The following is a 20,759-nucleotide window of genomic DNA, read 5'->3' on the forward strand; positions in this document are numbered from 1 at the left end:
CCAAGTCATGTATTATAATATTTTCTATTTTTATACAAAAGAAGTACTTATTCATAATTTAATGTTTTTATAGAGTTAAAAATTACCTAACTTTTCATTTACTTAGTGATTTGTGTACCTAGTACTAATTCATTAACAAATGTTTAGAGTGCCCTCCATGTGCCAGGTATTATTCTTGGTGCTTGGGGATACATCAGGGAACAAACTAGACAAAAATTCCTTCTTTTGTGTTATTTACGTTCTAGTTGAGAGATACAGTAAACATAATAAAGAAGTAAAATATATGTTAGAAGGTGATAGGTGCCAGGGGGAAAAAAAGCAGAGCACCCTGGAGGAATTGGGAATATGATATAGGCATGGGTGGTGATGCGAAATAGGCTGATGAAGAGTAGGTCTCATTGAGAGGAGGGCATTTGCATAAAGATTTAAGCTCCTCCCTATGTTATTTTCCACGTACCAAATGCCTTGGATACGCTGACATTGCAGTTTCCCTAGTGGCTTGCCCTCTTGGAGCCCTCTGTCTGCTCCAGCCAGGAATGGCACTCCAGAGACCTGCAGCACAAATGTTGTACTGGGATTTCCCTTGGCCACTTTACTGGATTTGATTATCTGTTTCCTGGATCCCCTGTCTTTCTCTTACTTGGTCCATGCTCTCTCTTTTTTTTTTTTTTTTTTTTGCGGTACGTGGGCCTCTCACTGCTGTGGCCTCTCCCGTTGCGGAGCACAGGCTCCGGACGCGCAGGCTCAGTGGCCATGGCTCATGGGCCCAGCCGCTCCGCGGTATGTGGCATCTTCCCAGACCGGGGCACGAACCCGTGTCCCCTGCATTGGCAGGCGGACTCTCAACCACTGCGCCACCAGGGAACCCCCATGCTCACTTTTTGATGGAGCGAATTATCATAGCTTCCTGAGACAGGGTACATAAAGGGAGAAAAAAAATCTTGAGAACCTGGATATTTCAAAGTACTTTTAACCTACTCTTACAATTGGTTGAAAGTTTGACTCAGTTTAGAACTCTAGGTGAGAAATCATTTCTCTTAGAATTTTCAGTGCCTTACTGCAATGTCTTCAAGCTTCTACTGTTTCTGTTGGGAAACATTGAGGCCCATGATTCATAATTCTTTATATATGACCTATTTTTTCTCTCTGAAAACTTTTAAGATTTTCTCTTTATCCTGATGTCCTGCAATTTTAAGATGATGGGCCAGGCTCTGGTGTGGGTTTTTGTTTTGTTTGTTTGAATTTATTGTGCTTGGCACTAGTGGGCCTTGTATTCCTCAATTCTGACAACTTTTCTGATGTTACTACTTTGATAGTTGACCGAAGTAGCTAAATTGATCAACTGCAACCCAAAGATGAAGACTTTGGTTGGTCATGTTTGGTCACACCATAGTACATAAAACCCTGAATGTATAAAGAGGCATTTATATGATAGGCAGGTATTATTATTATTTTATTCTCTAAAATTATTGACGTAAAAGGCAGAATGTTTTTGTTTTTTCTCGCTCCTGGAACTTAGAATGAGTACCTATGGTGGCAGGTCTTGTTTGCTATGCTGTTGTCATTCAAGGTTTGCAGGTTGTGTCCCCATCCCCCCCCCCCCAACTCTTGCAGGCAGGAAGTCTCCAGATGTTATCTTCTCACTTTCCATCTTGCTCACTTGGCTGCCCTTTCACCTTTCTTCGTCTTTCTCATATTTTTTCATATATATCTACACATATATTTGATTGACATAAAAGTCATTACATAAAATTTACCATTTTAAAGTACGCAAGTCAGTGTTTTTTAGTTTATTTACAATGTTGTATGACTATCACCAGTATCTAATTCCAGACCATTTTTATCACCCCCAAAGAAAAACCCCCTACGTAAAGTGGTTACTCTCCATTCACCCCTCCTCCTAGTTCCTGGCAACTACTCTTTTCTCTGAAGCTCTGAATTTGCCTGTTGTGGACATTTCATATAAATGGGATCATGTGGTTTGTGGCATTTTGTGTGTTTTCTTTACCTTATAATGTTTTCAAGGTTCATCCATATTGTAGCATGTATCAGTACCTTACTGATGTTCTTAACTCAGGCTCTGGGTGTTTGTTTTTTGACCATACAGAGAAAAATCTGCATTTATTATTCTTATTTTGATTATGATACTGGCCTTTAATTTACCTTTTCAGAAAACATTTGTTGGCTACGAAATGATATTGAATACTTTTAATTTTAAGTATACATTATTTATTTTTTAGTATGCCACTACTGAGGTCAATGGAGAACATTACATGACCCCGGAAGACTTTGTCCAGCGCTATCTTGGACTGTATAATGATCCAAATAGCAATCCGAAGATTGTGCAGCTCTTGGCAGGAGTAGCTGATCAAACCAAGGATGGGTAAGAACCTTTATGCACTTTTTAAAAAAACTAATGTTCTTCCATATTATGTTAAAAAATAGGAAAACCATGAATTTACCCATGACCATCTGGAATTTTAATATTAATAAACCATATCTTTTCTTAGAAGTTTATAAAAACTGTTATTTAGTGCCATTATCAAATATACTAGCATTTCTTTCTTTTTTTGAAAAAAAAATTACATGCAAAAGCTGTATTTTATATTGAATAACCTGAGCATAATGATTTTCACGTAACTAAGTGTCTTTCATTCATTCATTCATTCAGTAAATATTGAGTACCTACTATATTTTAGGCAGTGTTCTAAGTACTAGAATTCCATCAGTGAATAAATCATAGAAAACCAATAAACAAAATTTTAAAGTAAATTATAACGTTAGGTGGTTATAACTGCTATGAAGAAAAATAAATCAGGGAAGAATTTAGAGAGTGGTATTTATTCATTTATCTGTGTACTCATTTATCTGACAAATATTTATTGAACAACCACCATTTGCCAGGCACTGTTGGACGTTAGAAATACAAATTAAATGAGGTTCCTGACTGTAAGAAGAAGCTCATGGCTTAGTGAGAAAGAGGATGAGTAAACAAAGAAAAAAAGTAATACTTTGGGAATAAGGTGTTATAGTAGAACCATATGAAACATACAAAGGACACCCAAGAAAGCATGGTTAACTATGTTTTGGGTGGTCAGGAGAGCATCTTAGAAGAAGTGATGCTTGAGTGAAATCTGGCAAGACAAAAAGGAGCTTGCTGGTGGTTGGACAAATAGGGAGGAGAATTCCAGGAAAGGGAACAACAGTGGCATGAAACATCAAGGGCCACTTGCATGTCTCTGCTGCATACACATTGAGGAGGTTGTGTTATAAGTACTTCGGTGGGGCTGTGGCATTGCTTTGTTGTTGTCAGAGTAGCAGTTGGAGTGCAGCTGGGGACCTCATGTGCTAAGCTTTGACTGTATCCTGTAGGCTTGTGACTCTCAGATTTGGAGGTATTTTTAGCCTGGTAGTGTACACATGTGTGCAGTCACAGAAGTTACAAGGTGCATCTTACTAGAGTGTCAGTTTACTCAAATCAAGGGGAAACAGCATTTTTATATTAGAATCAAGTATGACTGTATTATGGAGGGAATGGAATATTTATATGCCTTGCTTTGTGAGTTCCAAGCTACAGCCCCAGGCCTCCAAGGGCCCAGTTTCTTTATCCTACCTGTAGAGGTGCTTGTGTGAAGAACTTTGAAAAACTAGGCAAAACTAGTTTTAAGTCTTTAAACCTTATTTCTGTTATTACAAATACGATCAGATTTTAGAAAAATGGAAGGTTAGAGTAGGACAAGACTTGCATGCAGTGAAATTCGTTTAGAAGGCTGTTTAATAGTTAAAGTAGAAGTGTTGGTTTCTAAGTTCTTTGAATCCTGGGTTATTGTATTCATTTGTATTTTCTCATAGAATCTAGCACAGTGCATGAAAGTTACTATGAGTACTTTATATCTTGGAAAGATTTTGTATAATTTATCAATGGCAGATATCGGGGAACTTGTATACATTTTGTGCCTGGTCTCTTAAGAAAAGTCAAATGAACTGCTGAGTTACTGTGGACCATTCAGTCATTGGGTCTCTCAATAGTGATTAGACAGTAAGGCATATAAAAATTAATCATATTTAATCAGAATTCCTTCTTCAAATTTATTAAAGCTCTTTTAGAAACTTTTATTAGAGTATTTATTGTCATTAATTTGGCCTGAGACTTGCTTTCAGATATCCATATCTTTTCAGATGCTTCCTTTTGTGACTGTCTGCTCTGATCCATCCTACTTGTCTATCTTATTTGAAGCTTCATGTGGTTCTGCCAGAATCAGTTGTGTTGTTAAAGTGTGGTCAAGTGTAATCAAGTGTTTAAGTTGCCAGAGTGGGATAGATCAAAAATGGGTTTGGCTAGTAAAGAATCTAATACTGTTGAATAGTGTTTACTTAAAAAAAAAACCAAAAACTGTTTCTCTTTTGAAAAGGTAAATCTGTTCTATTTCAAATTTTAAAAACATCTTAAACTTCCTTTTTGCCCTCTCTCCTTGGAATAAATCAGATTGAGATTGGGTAGGAAATCTGATTCATAGAGTTAGGTCATAAAAATTATAAATATATGATAAATATATGTTTATGAAACATATAGATTATTTCTAAAAGCAGAGAAAGGTGGAATTTTCTAGAAACAGTGATTCTTTTTTCTTTTTTTAATTAATTAATTTTTTGGCTGCGTTGGCTCTTCATTGCTGCGCATGGGCTTTTTCTAGTTGCAGCGAGTGGGGGCTACTCTTTGTTGCGGTGCGCCGGCTTCTCATTGTGGTGGCTTCTTTTGGTGCGGAGCACGGGCTCTAGGTGCGTGGGCTTCAGTTGTTGCAGCACGCAGGCTCAGTAGTTGTGGCCTGTGGGCTCTAGAGCGCAGGCTCAGTAGTTGTGGCGCACGGGCTTAGTTGCTCTGCAGCATGTTGGATCTTCCCGGGCCAGGGCTCGAACCCGTGTCCCCTGAATCGGCAGGCGGATTCTTATCCACTGTGGCACCAGGGAAGCCCTAGAAACACAGTGATTCTTAACCTCCCGTTCTTGGATAGTCTTCAGAGTTTCCTGAACTTGCTGAAATATAATGCGAAATGAGTGAATTTGTATCTGCATTTTTCTGGGGAGAAATCACACGTTTTTCAAAAGGGTCTATGACTTCAAAAAGGTTATGAAGAACCTAGGGGCAAGACGGAAATAAAGACACAGACCTACTAGAGAATGGACTTGAGGATATGGGGAGGGGGAAGGGTAAGCTGGGACAAAGTGAGAGAGTGGCATGGACATATATACACTACCAAACATAAAATAGCTAGCTAGTGGGAAGCAGCCGCATAGCACAGGGAGATCAGCTTGGTGCTTTGTGACCACCTAGAGGGGTGGGATAGGGAGGGTGGGAGGGAGGGAGACACAAGAGGGAAGAGGTATGGGGACATATGTATACGTATAACTGATTCACTTTGTTATAAAGCAGAAACTAACACACCATTGTAAAGCAATTATACTCCAGTAAAGATGTTAAAAAAAAAGTTAAATATCATTGTTAAAGTTTCTTTAATACTTTTAAGAAAATCAGAGGCTTTGATAATGTTTAACTTATTCCAAGTAGCCAACCCTTCCTCATTTAACGTTTAAGGAAAATGAGCTCCAGAGAGGTTGATTGACTTCCCCAATAACACAAGATTAAGTTCTCTTAATTAGAAAAACTATCTTTTCCCCATTGTTCTGTTTCCCGCCCCTTTACCCAGGGCAATGATGAAAGGTTAGAATAGTTCAGTTGGTCCATCTTTTTTCCGGCTCCAAGAGGTATTCCTTGATTCTATTATACTTTTTGATGATGAGTCCTATAGATATATAACTTGAAATAGAATCACATAATATTGTTTATAATTACCCCAGACCAAATCTCAGTTAATACAACTAGCATAAACAAGTTTGAGTGATTTAGTTAAGTGTATCGGAAAAGGAGGTTTGGGAGTGGTCAAATGTGGCCCCATGCTCTGCCCTTACCCTCCATGTTTTCTTAGCATGTAAACTGCCCCCTTTCTCTTCTTCCCTGCTCCCTTTCCTCCAACAGATAGTAAAATAAGCAGGAGTGTTTCGATACAGGTGCTTGCTATGGAGAGCCATGTAGAAACAGCATTGTATAGTATAAATAGCATGATGGGTTGTCTAAAAGTAAAAGCCATTAGCCAAGCATTATTTGTGAGATTGTGGCTTAAACTTTGAAGTTCTGACTGTATAATGAAAAGCAAAATGATTTTGTGCATTAATTGCAGATCTCAGGGACCATTATTGTGTGATTTAATCTAAAATATTTAGATTCTTGTTTGAAACTGTAACTTCTAGAACCATAGTTTCTATATTTAGCTCTAGTCAGAATTTCATCAGGAGGCCCTATTCTCCTATAATGTGGAAAACTCTAGTTTTCCTTCCTTTCTTTTTCACAAATGTTTTCCTTTAATATTCTACATGCATATAGAAAAACGTTTAATGAGGAAATCTTGGTTGTTTTAAAAATTACAAAATTATCATATTAATGTTGTGGAATTTTATTAGTTTCCATTCAGTAAATTAAAAAGGATCTCTTTAGGAAAATTTTAAAACATCAAATTAATAAAATATATTATTTCAAAGTTATAAAATGAATACATGTTCTTTGAAAAAAGTCAAACAGCAGGTAGGGTAAAAAGTGAAGGTGCCCCCTCATCCTCGTTAAAAGAAAACAAACTATGGGCTCCCCTGGTGGCGCAGTGGTTAAGAATCCACCTGCCAATGCAGGGGACATGGGTTTGAGCCCTGGTCCAGGAAGATCCCACATGCTGTGGAGCAGCTAAGCCCGTGCGCCACAACTACTGAGCCTGCGCTCTAGAGCCCGGGAGCCACAACTACTGAAGCCCACGTGCCTAGAGCCCGTGCTCCACTACAAGAGAAGCCACCACAATGAGAAGCCCATGTGCCACAATGAAGACAACAGCAACTAGAGAAAAGTCCACGTGCAGCAAAGAAGACCCAACGCAGCCAAGAATAAATTTAAAAGAAAAGAAAACAAACTATTTATCAAAGTGTGAAGTAAGCAACGGTTTCTTCACTCCACAGTTAGTGGCTTGTGGTTTGCCTTTGTTTTGCTGAAGTCTTCATCGGATTCTTTTATAGATAGGAGAATCATGGCAGAATAAAGGAAAAAGAGCTTTAAAAATTATTCTGGAACATGTTTGCTTTATGTTGCCAGATAAGCAGACTGTTTCTTGCTTTCTGAAAAGTATTGTTACATTACAATGTGGTATAAAATGCCTGTGGACTAAAAATAGATAAGGAGCATATCAGAGAGAATAAGTGGCCTATCCCCACTCCCCATTTCCTCCCAATATTTTATTATGAAAAATTTCAAACATTCAGGAAAGTTGAAAGAATTTTACAGTGAATACCCTATATACCCACCACATGTATTCTACCATTAACATCTTTCTCTACTTCTTTTCATGTATCTATCGTCTATCTTTACATCAGTCCGTCTTATTTTTTTTTACACATTTCAAGTAAATTGCAGACACTGATACATTTCTTAAATATTTCAGCATGCATATTATTAACTAGAATTTAATATTTGTTTTGAGGTTTTTTTCTTTAGATGTAACATTTACACACAGTGAAAAATATAAATATTAAAGGTACATTTCCTGAGTTTTGGCAAACATGCACACCTGGGAAACCCCATGTGACTTATTATTTTTTATTGTATTAAAATATATATAACATAAAATTTACCATTTTAGCCATTTTTAAGTGTACAGTGCAGTGGCATTAAGTACATTCACATTGTTGTGCTATCGTCACCGCTGTTCATCTCCAGAGCTTTTTCATCATCCATACTGAAACTTCATACCCATTAAACAAGTCCCCATTCTCCCCCAACACCCAGTTCCTGGTAACCACTATTCTACTTTCTGTCTCTATGAATTTGTTCTAGGTACTTCACATCAGTGGGACAATACAATATTTGCTCTTTTTCATCTGGCTTATTTCACTTAGCATAATGTTTTAAAGATTCATTCACGTTGCAGGATGTATCAGAATTTCATTCCTTTTTAAGGGTGAATAATATGAAGTGACTTATTTTTAAGTTGCTTTTGTGTTTCTTAATTGACTTTTCTTTCTTTAAATAAATCACTGTATTAACAAAGGTAACTCTGAGTATTGAGGGTTGGCTGAGTATTATAATAATGTTCTACTTGCTGTAGGTACCAGATACCCTTTCTATTTTTCAACTATAACTTTAAATTTGGGATTGGGGGGCAGGATGGTGAACACTGGATTGAAGACAGGAGTTGAGTCTTCGACGTGGCCCACTGGGTTGCTGAATGTCTTTGAACAGATCACTTCTTCAGATTTTCTAAGGGTCCTTCTGACTCTAAATTTCATGAATATATGATTTGCCTTTTTGAATATACTGGTAGATAAAAATGTAGATATTTAATAAAGTCCATAGAATTTATATTTTAAACAAAATGGCACTTAGTTGGAAATCTACGCTGCCAGAGTCTCAAATCTGCAGGGGCAGGTGTAGATAACTGGCAAGCCCTGGTCTCTCTGAAGAAGGCAGCTTCTGCTAGGCTCCAGGAAGCTGGTGCTACTTGGAACCAGAAACCTGTTGCCCAAGTTCACAATTTATCAAGAGAAACCAGAAAACTGGATACTTTTGTGAAATCTTAGGATTTCCTAATGTTGGCAGCAAACCTAACTAAAAATATAATGCTTTACATGCTAAAGAAAACATATGTGTGGGCCAAATTCAGTCTGCCAGCCAACCACTTATGACCTTTGCTAGTTAAGGAAAAGGTCTTTGACCTCTTCTCATAAATACAGAAAGTTTTACTACTGAGCATGAAATATGCTTTAAAGCTACATATTCTGTATTTCAGGGTAATTGTACTTTTGATGTCTAATTCCTGAGACTTGTTTTAGAAAAACCAAGATGCTGGGCATTGTCCTTCCCCCCTATAATCAGCCTAGCTACTTTTAATTTTTATTTTTAAAATTAATGTTATGAGCAGAAGAAATAATGCTAATTCTTTATTATAAATATAAAAATTGCAAATGTTTCTGAATTACATAATGTAGAAAGTGAAAGTCTACTCCAACTCATTTCCTAGATCACTGTTGTATTTGTGTTATACATTCTCATTGATCTTTAGTTTTGTTCAGAGCTTAAAACCACATATTGCTCATTGCTTTTTAGGAGTGTGTGCATTGTCATGATGATACCTGATATATTGTTACTTCTTTGTTTTTTACTACCCTACAATTTGTGTACTGATAATCATACTTTTGAGTTTTACTATATTTTTTAGTAATGCATAAGGTGTGTTATGACATGTGGCCTGATAAACAGTTTCGATTGTTCCTCCCAGGATTCATTAGGCACTCAAGCTCCTAATTTCACCAAGGATTCTTCAGCGTGGGCACAGTGAGGGCATAGTCTTCAGTGCCCTGAATACTACCACCACAAAGCCTTTCTTTCCCTCAAAAAAGGGTAAAGGCATAGTGTACATCGTTGCTTTGGATATAATGTAATCTGTGTAATTTGAACATACTTCAAAGTGTTTTAAGTAATAGAAAATATAACTTTGAATGTAAAATATGTCTTAGATGAATGAGGGCATAAAATGAAAAGTAAAATGTAGTCACTTTCTTAATACTGTGTTGGAAAACAGGTATCTCTAAAAAGTCATGTATTCTAAATTGGGTGTATTCAAGAAGATTTATGAGTTCCTACCCTGAATCAAGCCTGTGCTCTGACAGGCCTACTTTCTAACGGAGAATTGGACTTTAAACAATGAGTTACATAATTACTTTAACAAGAATTCTGTGAGGGGCGCTAAAAAAGTACAGTACTGCTGTAAGGTGTGAAGGGGATGTGAAGTCATCTGGGGACTTTAAGATGATTCTCTTGAGGAAATGATATTTGAGATGAGCTATATAAAGACTGGGGTCGGGGCTTCCCTGGTGGCGCAGTAGTTGAGAATCTGCCTGCCAATGCAGGGGACACGGGTTCGAGCCCCGGTCTGGGAAGATCCCACATGCCGCGGAGCAACTGGGCCCGTGAGCCACAACTACTGAGCCTGCGCGTCTGGAGCCTGTGCTCCGCAACAAGAGAGGCCGCGATAGTGAGAGGCCCGTGCACCGCGATGAAGAGGGGCCCCCGCTTGCCGCAACTAGAGAAAGCTGTCGCACAGAAACGAAGGCCCAACACAGCCAAAAATAAATAAATAAATAAATATTTAAAAAAAAAAAAAAAGACTGGGTGGAAATTTAATGGACAGAAGTTTGGAGATGGTGGGATCATTCCAAGGAAAATGAATTGCTGAATGATGGACCTGAGTGGAAGGAGCATGGATTGTTTTAGGAGCTTAAAATGAGTGGCCTGGAGTGCAGAGAGCAGGGAAGAGATATGGAGAAGTCAGATCCTGTGGGCCTAGAAGCTACATTAAGAATTAGGTCTGTTCCTTTGGATAGGGTGACTGTAAATGTATTGTCCGAATCAGCCCATTTGAGAGTAAAATGTGGCACTACTGGTGTGTGTGTGTATAATTACTTGGATATATACTGTTATATGTATTTCTTGGATATATACTGTCACTTGGATACTAGTCACTATCAGTAGCAGCAACATGGTATGAAATATTTGCAGCAAGATTTGTTGTGGAAGATGACTCTAAACTAGCATATGCCTACTCCATAAGATCACTGAAGGCAATTTCAGTGTAGTTTTGGCCACTGGCTAATTTCACAACCTTGAGTATTATAGGATGAAATAAGTTAGTTTTCTTCCTTTTGGTTTTGAATTTTCCTTTAAAAATTTTATTATTGACATTTCAAACATATATAAAACAAAGAGTAGTATAATAAATGCAATATACTCATCGCCCACTTTTTTTGAGGTTAGTTTGTGCTTTTATTTGCCAGTATAATTTAACCACAGTGGCCTGCAAACTTTTTTGATCTAAAAAGTACATTTTACGTCACAGTCCAACAAACACACACACATATATAATATGTATACATATATAAAAGTGTAACAAAAGTTTTGCCAAAAATGTCTACCCTGAGTGTTAATTCTTTTTTAAGACTTTTTTTTTTTAACCAAGGATGAACTGCACTGACACATCATAATCACCAAGGTCCCCAGTTCATCTTAGGGTTCACTTTAATGAAGTAAATACACCCACTTTTAATAATTATTAAGATAATTATTAAATTTGTTTCACTTATACCTCCATCCATTCCTCCATCTTCTGGAGTATTTTGAAGCAAATTCCGGGTGACATATTTCATCTGTAAATATCTCAGTGTGTATTTCTAGAAGATAAGAAAAATTACCAAAAACCAAACAAAACCTCCTCAAAAGCATTGATGTCTTAATATCATCAAGCATTTGTGTTGTAACAGTATTTCCATTTCCTGATTTTTTTATAAACTAAAAAAAATTTTTTTTACTTTGCTTTAATCAGAATCCAAATAAGATCTGTATCTTTGTAATTAATTGCTACATCTCTTAGGTCTTCAATGAGGTTCTCCTCCATATCTTCTTTAAAAGTTCTTTTTTTTTTTGCATATACAGAATGTTCACTCTGTAGTTTCCCACAGTCTGCATTTTTGCTGATTGTGTTTCTGTGGTAATGTTTAATTTGAGATGTTCCTTTGTCCTTTGTATTTTTCTGTAAATTGTTGATTACATCTAAAGTGGTTCTCGGTGGGGCAGGTGCTATTGGCATCTAGTGGGCAGAGGCCAGTGATGCTGCTAATCATGATACAATGCACAGGAGGCCCCCACAGCAAAGAGTTATCCAGCTTCAAATGGCACGATTGAGGGCCAAGCTTTAGAAACTCTGATCTAGAGACTTGATCAGATTCAGGTTCAATTATTTTCAGTCTAGTCTCTTTCTTCTTGCCATGTTAGAGGCTATTGATTATTGCCCAGGTCCATTAATGAGTTAAGGGTTTACAAAACGGTAACTTTCTATCATTCCTTCTTTCTTTCTTATCTGGAATACCACTATAAAGAGACACTTCCCTTCATCAGTTGTTTGGTTACCCTGAGCTACAATTCATACTGTAAAGGCAGGTTACCAGCCAATAATATTTTATATTTTATTCCAGGTTGATCTCCTATCAAGAGTTTTTGGCATTTGAATCTGTTTTATGTGCTCCAGATTCCATGTTCATAGTGGCTTTCCAATTGTTTGACAAGAGTGGAAATGGAGAGGTGACATTTGGTAAGAAAAAAAAAAGATTATATATTTAAGTGAAGTTAGTGAGGCTGGTTCAGTTTTTAATTGCTAAATTTAGTAACTGCATATAGATTGCTGCTTATTTTAAGAGCTAGTCAAAAAATGAAGTATTAATTTCCTAAAAGGATTTACATAGATAAAATTAAAATGGCTTTATTTTCTTTTAAGCATTAGACTATTGCAAAAAATTAAGGAATTTAGGAATGTCGTTACATCAACTCATTGACTCTCTGACACTTTCACATTCCTAAAGTAGGTAGTATAAAATTATCTTGTTCTGGGCCAGCCTGGGCAACATTTTTTATGAAACAGACTGAACAACGTGGAGTAATCATCTCATACCTTCAGGAATTTTTGGGTAGAGAGTTCAGAGCTTCTCTGGAGCATCTTTGGAAAATTGCTGCTATGTCATTTTAACACCTAAGAATGGAACGGAAGGAGGGCGTTAAGGCAAGAATAGTTAGCATTCTCTGAACCCCCATTTTAGATTTTTGGTTTTAGGCAACAAGGCTAGAATATTAAAGTTACCATTTGAATTGGATGTAGAAATCAATTTAAATCCTTTGGTAGGCACATAATCTAGCACATTGTGGATGTCTCAAAGCATACAAGCTAGGATTTCTATCTATAGCCATGTATTAGTTTTTTGAAGAGGCTTACTTGCAGAAATTAGTATGTGTTTAGTAAGAGTATCAGCTAATTTTTTCCTGCAAGAGGCTTTTCAATAAAAATAATGTAGTGTTATCAAGGACCTAGAGCACTCCTCCCTTTTTTTTTAATATTTGGATTTTTTTTTATTGTGGTAAAACAACACCTAACATAAACCTTAGCATCTTAACCATTTGTAAGCGTACAGTTCAGTAGTGTTAAGTATATTCACACTGTAATGAAACAGATCTCCAGAACTATTTCATCTAGTAAACCTCAACTTGAACTCCTTTAGTGGTGTGAATTGGAATCAATATGTGGTAGGGAAACTCTTGAAAATCAGGCTTCCCCTGAGCCACAGTGCTAAATATTTATTCACTGTAGTGTTGGTTATAAAACAAATATCCTCTAGTTAAACCCAGAGGAAGATGTATCGCTGCTATGGTGAGAATGGTGAGAAAATACAGGTATTTGAAAGGACCAGTGCGCCTTTGCTGTCATCTTAGTGGGCACATGTTCTAGCTTGGCATTGATTGTTTCCTTCTTTCTGCCCACTGACCCGGTTGTCTTCTGTTATCAGAAGATTTTCCCAAATAAATACCTATGCAGAGCTCTTCAGGTGTCTGTGTTTATCTTGGCATTCTCTCTGCTTTGGAGCAAGCTCTGGCCATTCTGCCTCCTAAAGAATGTTGATTTTCCTCAGAAACACCCAGATTTTATAGTTTAAAGCATAAAGCCTTTATCATCTCATCATTCAGCATTAACCCTGTACTGCTGAGAATGCTGCCTTTTCTATTTTCAATAAGTATCACACATGCTCATATACCTTATTTCCAAATGTGATACACAGATGCTTGGGAAATAACTTGATATAAATATCTGCCTTAGTGACAGTATACCTGTGCTTCTGTCATGTGTCCATTTCTTAAGAATTAGATTTCCCGAAACCAAATTCTATTTTTTTTGGTCCCCTTTACCTTGGTATCATGATTCTTTGTGCCTCCTCCATTTGATTGCTTTTTCCAATTTCTATTTTAAAAATAAGTCACTCAAGTCAGTTTATTCAACAGACTAACAATAGAGACTCATGCCATTGTTGATTAGCAGATTAAAATGTGTAGGAAGTAGCTGAATGGTTTATACACACATTATTTCATGCAGATGAAAGCTTGTAGTTATTAGACTCCAACTTTAGCGTTTTATAGATCTTTTGTTTTTCCCTCAGACTACGATTTATGAGTTAAAATTCCAAGAAAATATAATTAGGATTAAAAGCAGAACAAATCAGTTTTAGTTTTTATAGCACCTGTTCTGAACTGAAGAGCATATAAACCCTCCAGAATCCTTCATTCTGCTGCTCCATAATCTAGAGTTAGGAAGATTCTTATGGAATGAGAAAAAATTGAGCTCCCTTTCGACATTGTTCCTGTGGTCCCTGGCTAACTGGATGGTTCTCTTGAGGGTGCTTACCTATTTGCTGGGGACCTTGACCATTTCCCCTCCCTGCCCTACATCCCAAATTCTGAGGATTCATTTTTAGACAAACTTTCTTAACTAAAATGAAAAAAATCATAATGAAGGAGAGAAATTTTAATTTTATATTCTTAAGAAAAGAAGAAAAGCATTGAAACTGTTACAGATGCCATTTAACAAAATTTCTAAGGCCCACTCATTTCAGGCTGTATTCGAGACTACAGAATTTCAACATAAGGAAATAATTAACTTGGAGTTTGTTTTAATAGGATTTTGGATCTATGATAAAGGTCAGTTTTCATGTTTGTACTCACTTAATAAAATGAATTGTGCTTATGTATTTATAGACGTATGTTTAGGTAAAAGGAAAATTTAGATCCATTCTAACTCTAAATCCTTTTCACCAGATGGCCTTATGTTTTCTAGTTTGGAGCTTATTTAAAGTATAGATTTTTCTTGTGCACGTCAGGAGAGAAAGGCGGGAGAGAATATTGGATGCAAGGTGTAATGGAGTGGGGAAAGACTATTACGCCGTCAGTATATCTCATGGACTATGACGATGATGTTATCTGTGTACTTGTGTATATTCTCATCTATGCTTTTTTTTTAGATATGCTTTTTATACACATCAAATTGTGTACTTAAATTGTGTGTATCTTTGCAAATATTTATATATATCAGTATTGAACAACATTTACTTGAATGCTGGACAAGTTTTTTTTTTTTTAATTAGAGATACCTCTGCTCTGGGCAAGAGGACTTACATTGAGACCTTGGTCATCCATTTTAGAATGTACAAGCTCAAGAGAGGGTTTTGGAGTTTTTAAAAGAGTGAATAAAATCATCAGTTGTTTCTTCTTTGGTGTTCTTTTAGTAAAACTTCTAATGCATGCTGTGGATGATTACTTAATGGCTTGTATATCTGTTTCTGCCTGGTGGCATGAGCCTTATAGGGGCCATTGCATGACTGGTGTGTGCTAGATATTGTGTAAACTTGCCTTGGTCTCACTGTTGTCCACTAGTGTACTGGATATTCTGCTCAATAGAATTAGATTGACGTACCCTAGATAACCAGCTATTCTACATTGTGTTGTCAATAGTTGCCATGCATTTGTCCCAAGTTAAAAAAAAAAACAAAAACCCTATTGCTTTAACAAGGATGTAATCATTCTAAAAAAAAACCCCAACAACACTCTTACCTATTAACTAATAAATGTTATATATTCTAAATTTTCTATTAAAAATCTCATCAACATTGTGTTCCAAAGTGTTTGCCTGGGAATGGGAACTCTCTGAAGAAAACTTTTCCAGGGCACATCTTTACCCCGACCGTAGAACCCTCAAAAAGTAGGGATTCCTTTCGATTTTGTACCGTGTTTGACCATCATTATGTATAACAAATAAAAATGTGTTCCATTTGTGCCTCTAAAACAGACTCTTTTTCCCTAAAGGGAATAATAATCTGATTGGGCTGTTTTAGGCATGACCACTGCTATTGTTAAAAAGAGTTAGGAGATGGAAGTCTAGATATGAAAAATGTCATATCCTCTCTCAGTGGAAGCAAAGCTATAGACATGGTATAATATGAAATTCTAATGGTAATAAATGCCTAGTTTAACTTGGTAAGAATGAGAGCTTCACCTGGGTGTTCAAATTAAATCAGGAAGACTTTTTGAGACTCCTTTCAGGTATCGCAGAGAAGGTCACATTAATATTCAAGGCTATAGAGTAGGTTAGAATTTGAGGTAAAAAGAGAACATGGTTTTACTTGTTTTTATGCCATTTGGTGATAGATTGTTGAAGCATCTAACTTCTGTAGTAATAGATGCTCTTTAAACGTAAACTCATTTTTCCTGAGAAGTGGACCTTTACATATATTTGGCAGCAGGACTACTCTGTTGACTGATTGTACAGTAGTCCCTTTTGGAGGTAGGTAAAGGGTTACCAGAGGAGGTCACCCCGGAAACTAATGAGCCACCTGGAAATAGAACCGAAGTCTGGCCTGACATGCTGGGTTGGCTGGGACTTCTACAAGCTCCTGTTGTTGATCTTTTTGTTGTTGTTTGTTTTCCTTTTTTTTCTTTTTTAGTTTCTTAGTCGTTCCTCTTCTTTCCCCCCAAGTTTTCCCTCACTGAGAAACTCTTTACTTCTGCAAGTCTTGCCATTGTTTTTGTTCAGTTATACACAAGGATATTCATTGTTCCTGGTGGGAGTCCTTCTAAAAGCCTCTCTGACTTCACTTTAAGAACCGTGCAGGTGAAACTCAGCTATTGAGGACTTTTTTTTCCCCTGACAATAAAAATGTTTGATCTCAAGCCTATAAGTTGGAAGGAGTGGCTCCTGCTGGGCTGGAATCCTTGGAATCAGTATGTCGTTGGGCTGATGGTAGGTGGGCTGTGTCACAGGGCTGATGGCTTGTATACCTACAGGAGGAGTTCTCTGGCCACACCGTTGGTACAGCAGCTCCTTCCAGGCTCATTCATGGAACAGGCATGGCGGCAGTCTTGGAGAAGAGTGCCAGCCCCGGTCAGAGGTAATTTTGTACTGCAGAAAGGTGAACAAGACCAGTAGGAAGCTCCCATAAGGACCAGGGGAGGGATGAGGGTGGATGAGATGGGGAGACACAGTGTGGGCTGCTGGGGAAATTAAAACCTCTGTTAAGACATATTTACATAATATATATGCTTCGATGTATTTCATCTAGTGCAATCATCATAAGTGACTGATACAGCTAAACTGACTAATGTTATATGTCTGTGAACATTTTTACTTAATCACAGTTGTCACCATTACCTGCCCTCCTGACAACTCATTGTGCTCCTCTCCTTTAAGCAAAGAGAACATAATGACAGGCTACTTTTGTATCTGGCCCCAATTCCCTTTTCAGAGGAATTATAAACCATCTCTTTCATGAGCCCATGCTCTGCAGGAAGTGAAAACGTGGTCTTTTGTTTTCTATATGTCAGAAAACAAATGGATTCCTATTTCCCCTTAGCAGTGCCAACCTAGTATAAAACACTCGATCATGATCTTGTTGCCAATAAGATGTGACTATCATATCCCTTTCATCCAAGCCAGAACTGTGGCCACTGAAATAGTACTCCTTGGAGAGCTAAAGACCCTTGTTTGCCACTGGAAAGACGGGATTCTCTCTGGGGGGAAACTTGCTATGTAGTTTCAGTTAGATATATTGGGTATATTTGAGATTATTGGTGCTCCCTTTCATATCGTACAGAAGCTGATAAAACTGGGTAAGATAAGAAGATCATCAGCTCTTTGGGCTATTGCCTCACACAAGTATAAGCTCTCCAGTTCTGGAGCTTTTGTATAACTTTTTTTTTTTAATAAGCATATCCTGGTAAAAGTAAAGCGGTAATTATGAATTTGACTTCAAAACAATAGTTGTACTAATTATTTCTGTAAGCTTCCTGATTTAGCCTTAGGCAGTTGGTAGTGGAAATAATAACAGAAGGGAAGTGGAATATCAAGAGGTGCCAAAGTAGGTTTGAAATTTTGTAGCCTGTGACATGGCTAAAATAATTAAAAGTGTCTGGGGGTAGTTAATAAACAACAGCACATAATAATGGTCATAATAAAACCATATACAGAGCTGTCAACTGACCACTTTGGGTGAAGGGAGAAATGTTTAAACAAATATTCATGGAAAATGACACTTCTATATTTGGGGAAATTATTATGAGTAATTTAAGCCATCATTTTAATTGTTTCAAAGGTATTGTAAGATTTTATTTAAAGGTTGCTAAGTAGTTTACAAAATAGGATTTTAGTTAAAAGTTTTTATTTTAGAGCTATTTTTCTGAATGTAAATTATACATTGTAATTTTGGTTTATAAATATCCTTTTTGTGATAATAGAAGACAATTTTCATGGTTCATTAAATTTTCATAAGTTTGAAAGCTTTTGAATCTTTGGCTTTATTTGATATAGTTTCGCACTTGAGATTCTGATATTTTCCAGTCATACAAAGGGAATTCAGTTTTATTCCACTGTTATATAAAACTTATTTAGGTAGCAATACGTATATTTCCTATCAAATAGTTGAGTTTTGGGAGTTGTGACCTTTAAAATACAGGTTATAAAATAACTCATTCCCTTTAATAATTTACCTTAATGTTACTTAAATATATGTAGTAATTTAAGTTATCCTAATATGCTTTCCATTAATTTCTTCATATTCCCTTAGTTTAACACTTAAAATAAGAAATCAAATTAATTAATTTGGAAAGAGAAGCAACTAATTAATTGAATTAGGAGGATCCTAAAAAAATCTTTGCTAAACGGCCATAATACTTTTAACTCTAAATAGTTTTTTGCCATCCTTATTATTTTGATTACTTTGTAAACTTTAACATACCTTACAACTTCTTGAAGTTTCATATAGATTCAAGGGTAATCCTTTGTGTTGGTTAGGATCCCATGACTTGCTGTATTGCATTAATTCTTTGCTTTCAGAAACAAAAACTCATATATTTAATTTGTGTTTATGGAAGATGAAAATAATTGACATGATTTGAAAACTCTGAAATACTGTTGCTATTTAGGCCAGAAATAAATGCTACATTCCATTTGAAAGAAAAGATGAGAATCCCATCTCCCCAGTGACATCCAATGCCGCCTTCCAACTGACTAATCACTGTGACCTATTCAGAGCTGTCATGTTGAGTCCAGACTGGTAGGATTTCCAGTTCAGGATTCTTACACTCCCTACTGCTCCCCCAGCATAGCAATGCTTTTATCAAAAAAAAAAAAAAAAAGTATATTAAAACTAAAGGGAATCCATTAAACCATTTACAATATGAGATTTATATCTTACTCAAAGAATTTGCAGAAATTAGATAAAATAGCATAGTTGGAGATTATAAAACATTAAGCTTGTATTTACTAATTCTTTAGTATAATTGATAGCTATAGATAGTAAAATCCTTTCACTAATATAATTGGCTTAAATTTGAAAATAATTTTGTTAAGACATCAGTAAAACGGGCTTCCTGCTTTCTTAACTTTGTTAACGATTTTTTTTTTTTTTGGCATGAGCTTCTAAATTAGTCTATCCAGTCTATGCTTGTTAAAGTACCAGTCATTTGTGAATTGACTTTCATAGTAAGTGTAGAACGGTGTAAGAAAGTGAATGACTTTGTTAGTGCATGAAGACAAGCTGTCAGAGGGTTTTGGTTGTATATTACACAGTGTGACTGGTTCCTATCTAAAAGTTAGTATACTGTGTTTAGTCCTTCTTTACTTAAAAGTGAATCACTAATTTCACTTATCTTAAAATATTTTAATAGCTGAGACTAATAATCATGGTTTTTATGGGGATCTTGTAGCTTTGTGTCAAGACCATATTTTTGACAATATCAGAAGCTTTTAATAAGGTGCTTGCTGCTGAGCTAATGATATGCTTTTGATAGTATTTCTTATACCTATCTTCAATAGACATATTCAGGCTAGTGTGAATGTAATAATCAAGCCTCAATCAAGCCATACTTAGTATGACAAATATTGCATTATACTGTAATTTAGGTATTCATGCTTCTGATAAAGGGCTTAATTCGACTCCTTGAGGAACCGGGAAAACACTATTGATTTTATACTGGAATGCAAAGTAGCAGCCATTTATAATGCAAGATATAAATCACTTTCTAATTAAAATTAAATCAAGAGAAATTAAGAATCTCATGGCCTTATATGTAATGGTACACAATCTTAACTGTAAAATTATATTTTGTATCAATTGTGCTCCTGTGCATGGGTTTCTGAGCACAAAAAATTTTGCAGCTAATGTTAGTAGAAACAGATAATATTGACTTTTAAAATTTCTCTTAATTTCTTTCTGTAGGAACATTGCAGTGGACTAAACTACTTATTCCAGATATAATTTATTTATTTTTGTTTTCCCTTTCAAGAAAATGTCAAAGAAATTTTTGGGCAGACTACTATTCATCACCATATCCCTTTTAACTGGGACTGTGAATTTATCCGGCTGCATTTTGGGCATAATCGGAAGAAGCATCTTAACTACACAGAATTCACACAATTTCTTCAGGTGAGCTTAGTTTTTCATAACCAGCGTAAATATATACCATTCCTCCTCCATCTCCTTCCCTTTTAGCTTTATTAGTTTATTACAAAAAATAGCAATCCTCTGTGGCATTTCACCCCCATTTTTCATTTCTCACTCCCAGAGGCAACTTATTTAAATTCTCGTAATTGTTTCTTTCGGTGTTTACTTTCATAGCTTTAAATAATAAACATGTGCTGGCACTTGTACTTTTTAATTTTTCACTTTTAGGTATTTTTTATTTAATTTGAACTATGGAAGATTAGGAGCTAGCTTTTTCACCTTTCCCTCTCTATCACAGACTTGGACAT

The 20,759-nt window shown here is 36.2% G+C and overlaps 1 protein-coding gene across 2 annotated transcripts in view; it reads left to right on the forward strand.

The window, feature by feature from the left end:
- SLC25A12 (solute carrier family 25 member 12) overlaps positions 1-20,759 on the forward strand; it is a 90,515-nt gene that overhangs the window by 16,744 nt on the left and 53,012 nt on the right. The window contains exons 3-5 of one of the 2 annotated variants that reach the window (XM_082658985.1): positions 2,241-2,383; positions 12,118-12,233; positions 20,294-20,433. In XM_082658985.1, coding sequence (XP_082515111.1) covers positions 2,241-2,383; positions 12,118-12,233; positions 20,294-20,433 — 399 coding nt within the window. Of the gene's footprint in view, positions 1-2,240; positions 2,384-11,104; positions 11,110-12,116; positions 12,234-20,293; positions 20,434-20,759 lie in introns of those variants that run through there. The other variant, XM_082658986.1, reaches the window with a different exon arrangement.

This window comes from Grampus griseus (assembly GCF_964374135.1).
Source record: "Grampus griseus genome assembly, chromosome: 7".
Lineage (NCBI taxonomy): Eukaryota > Metazoa > Chordata > Mammalia > Artiodactyla > Delphinidae > Grampus > Grampus griseus.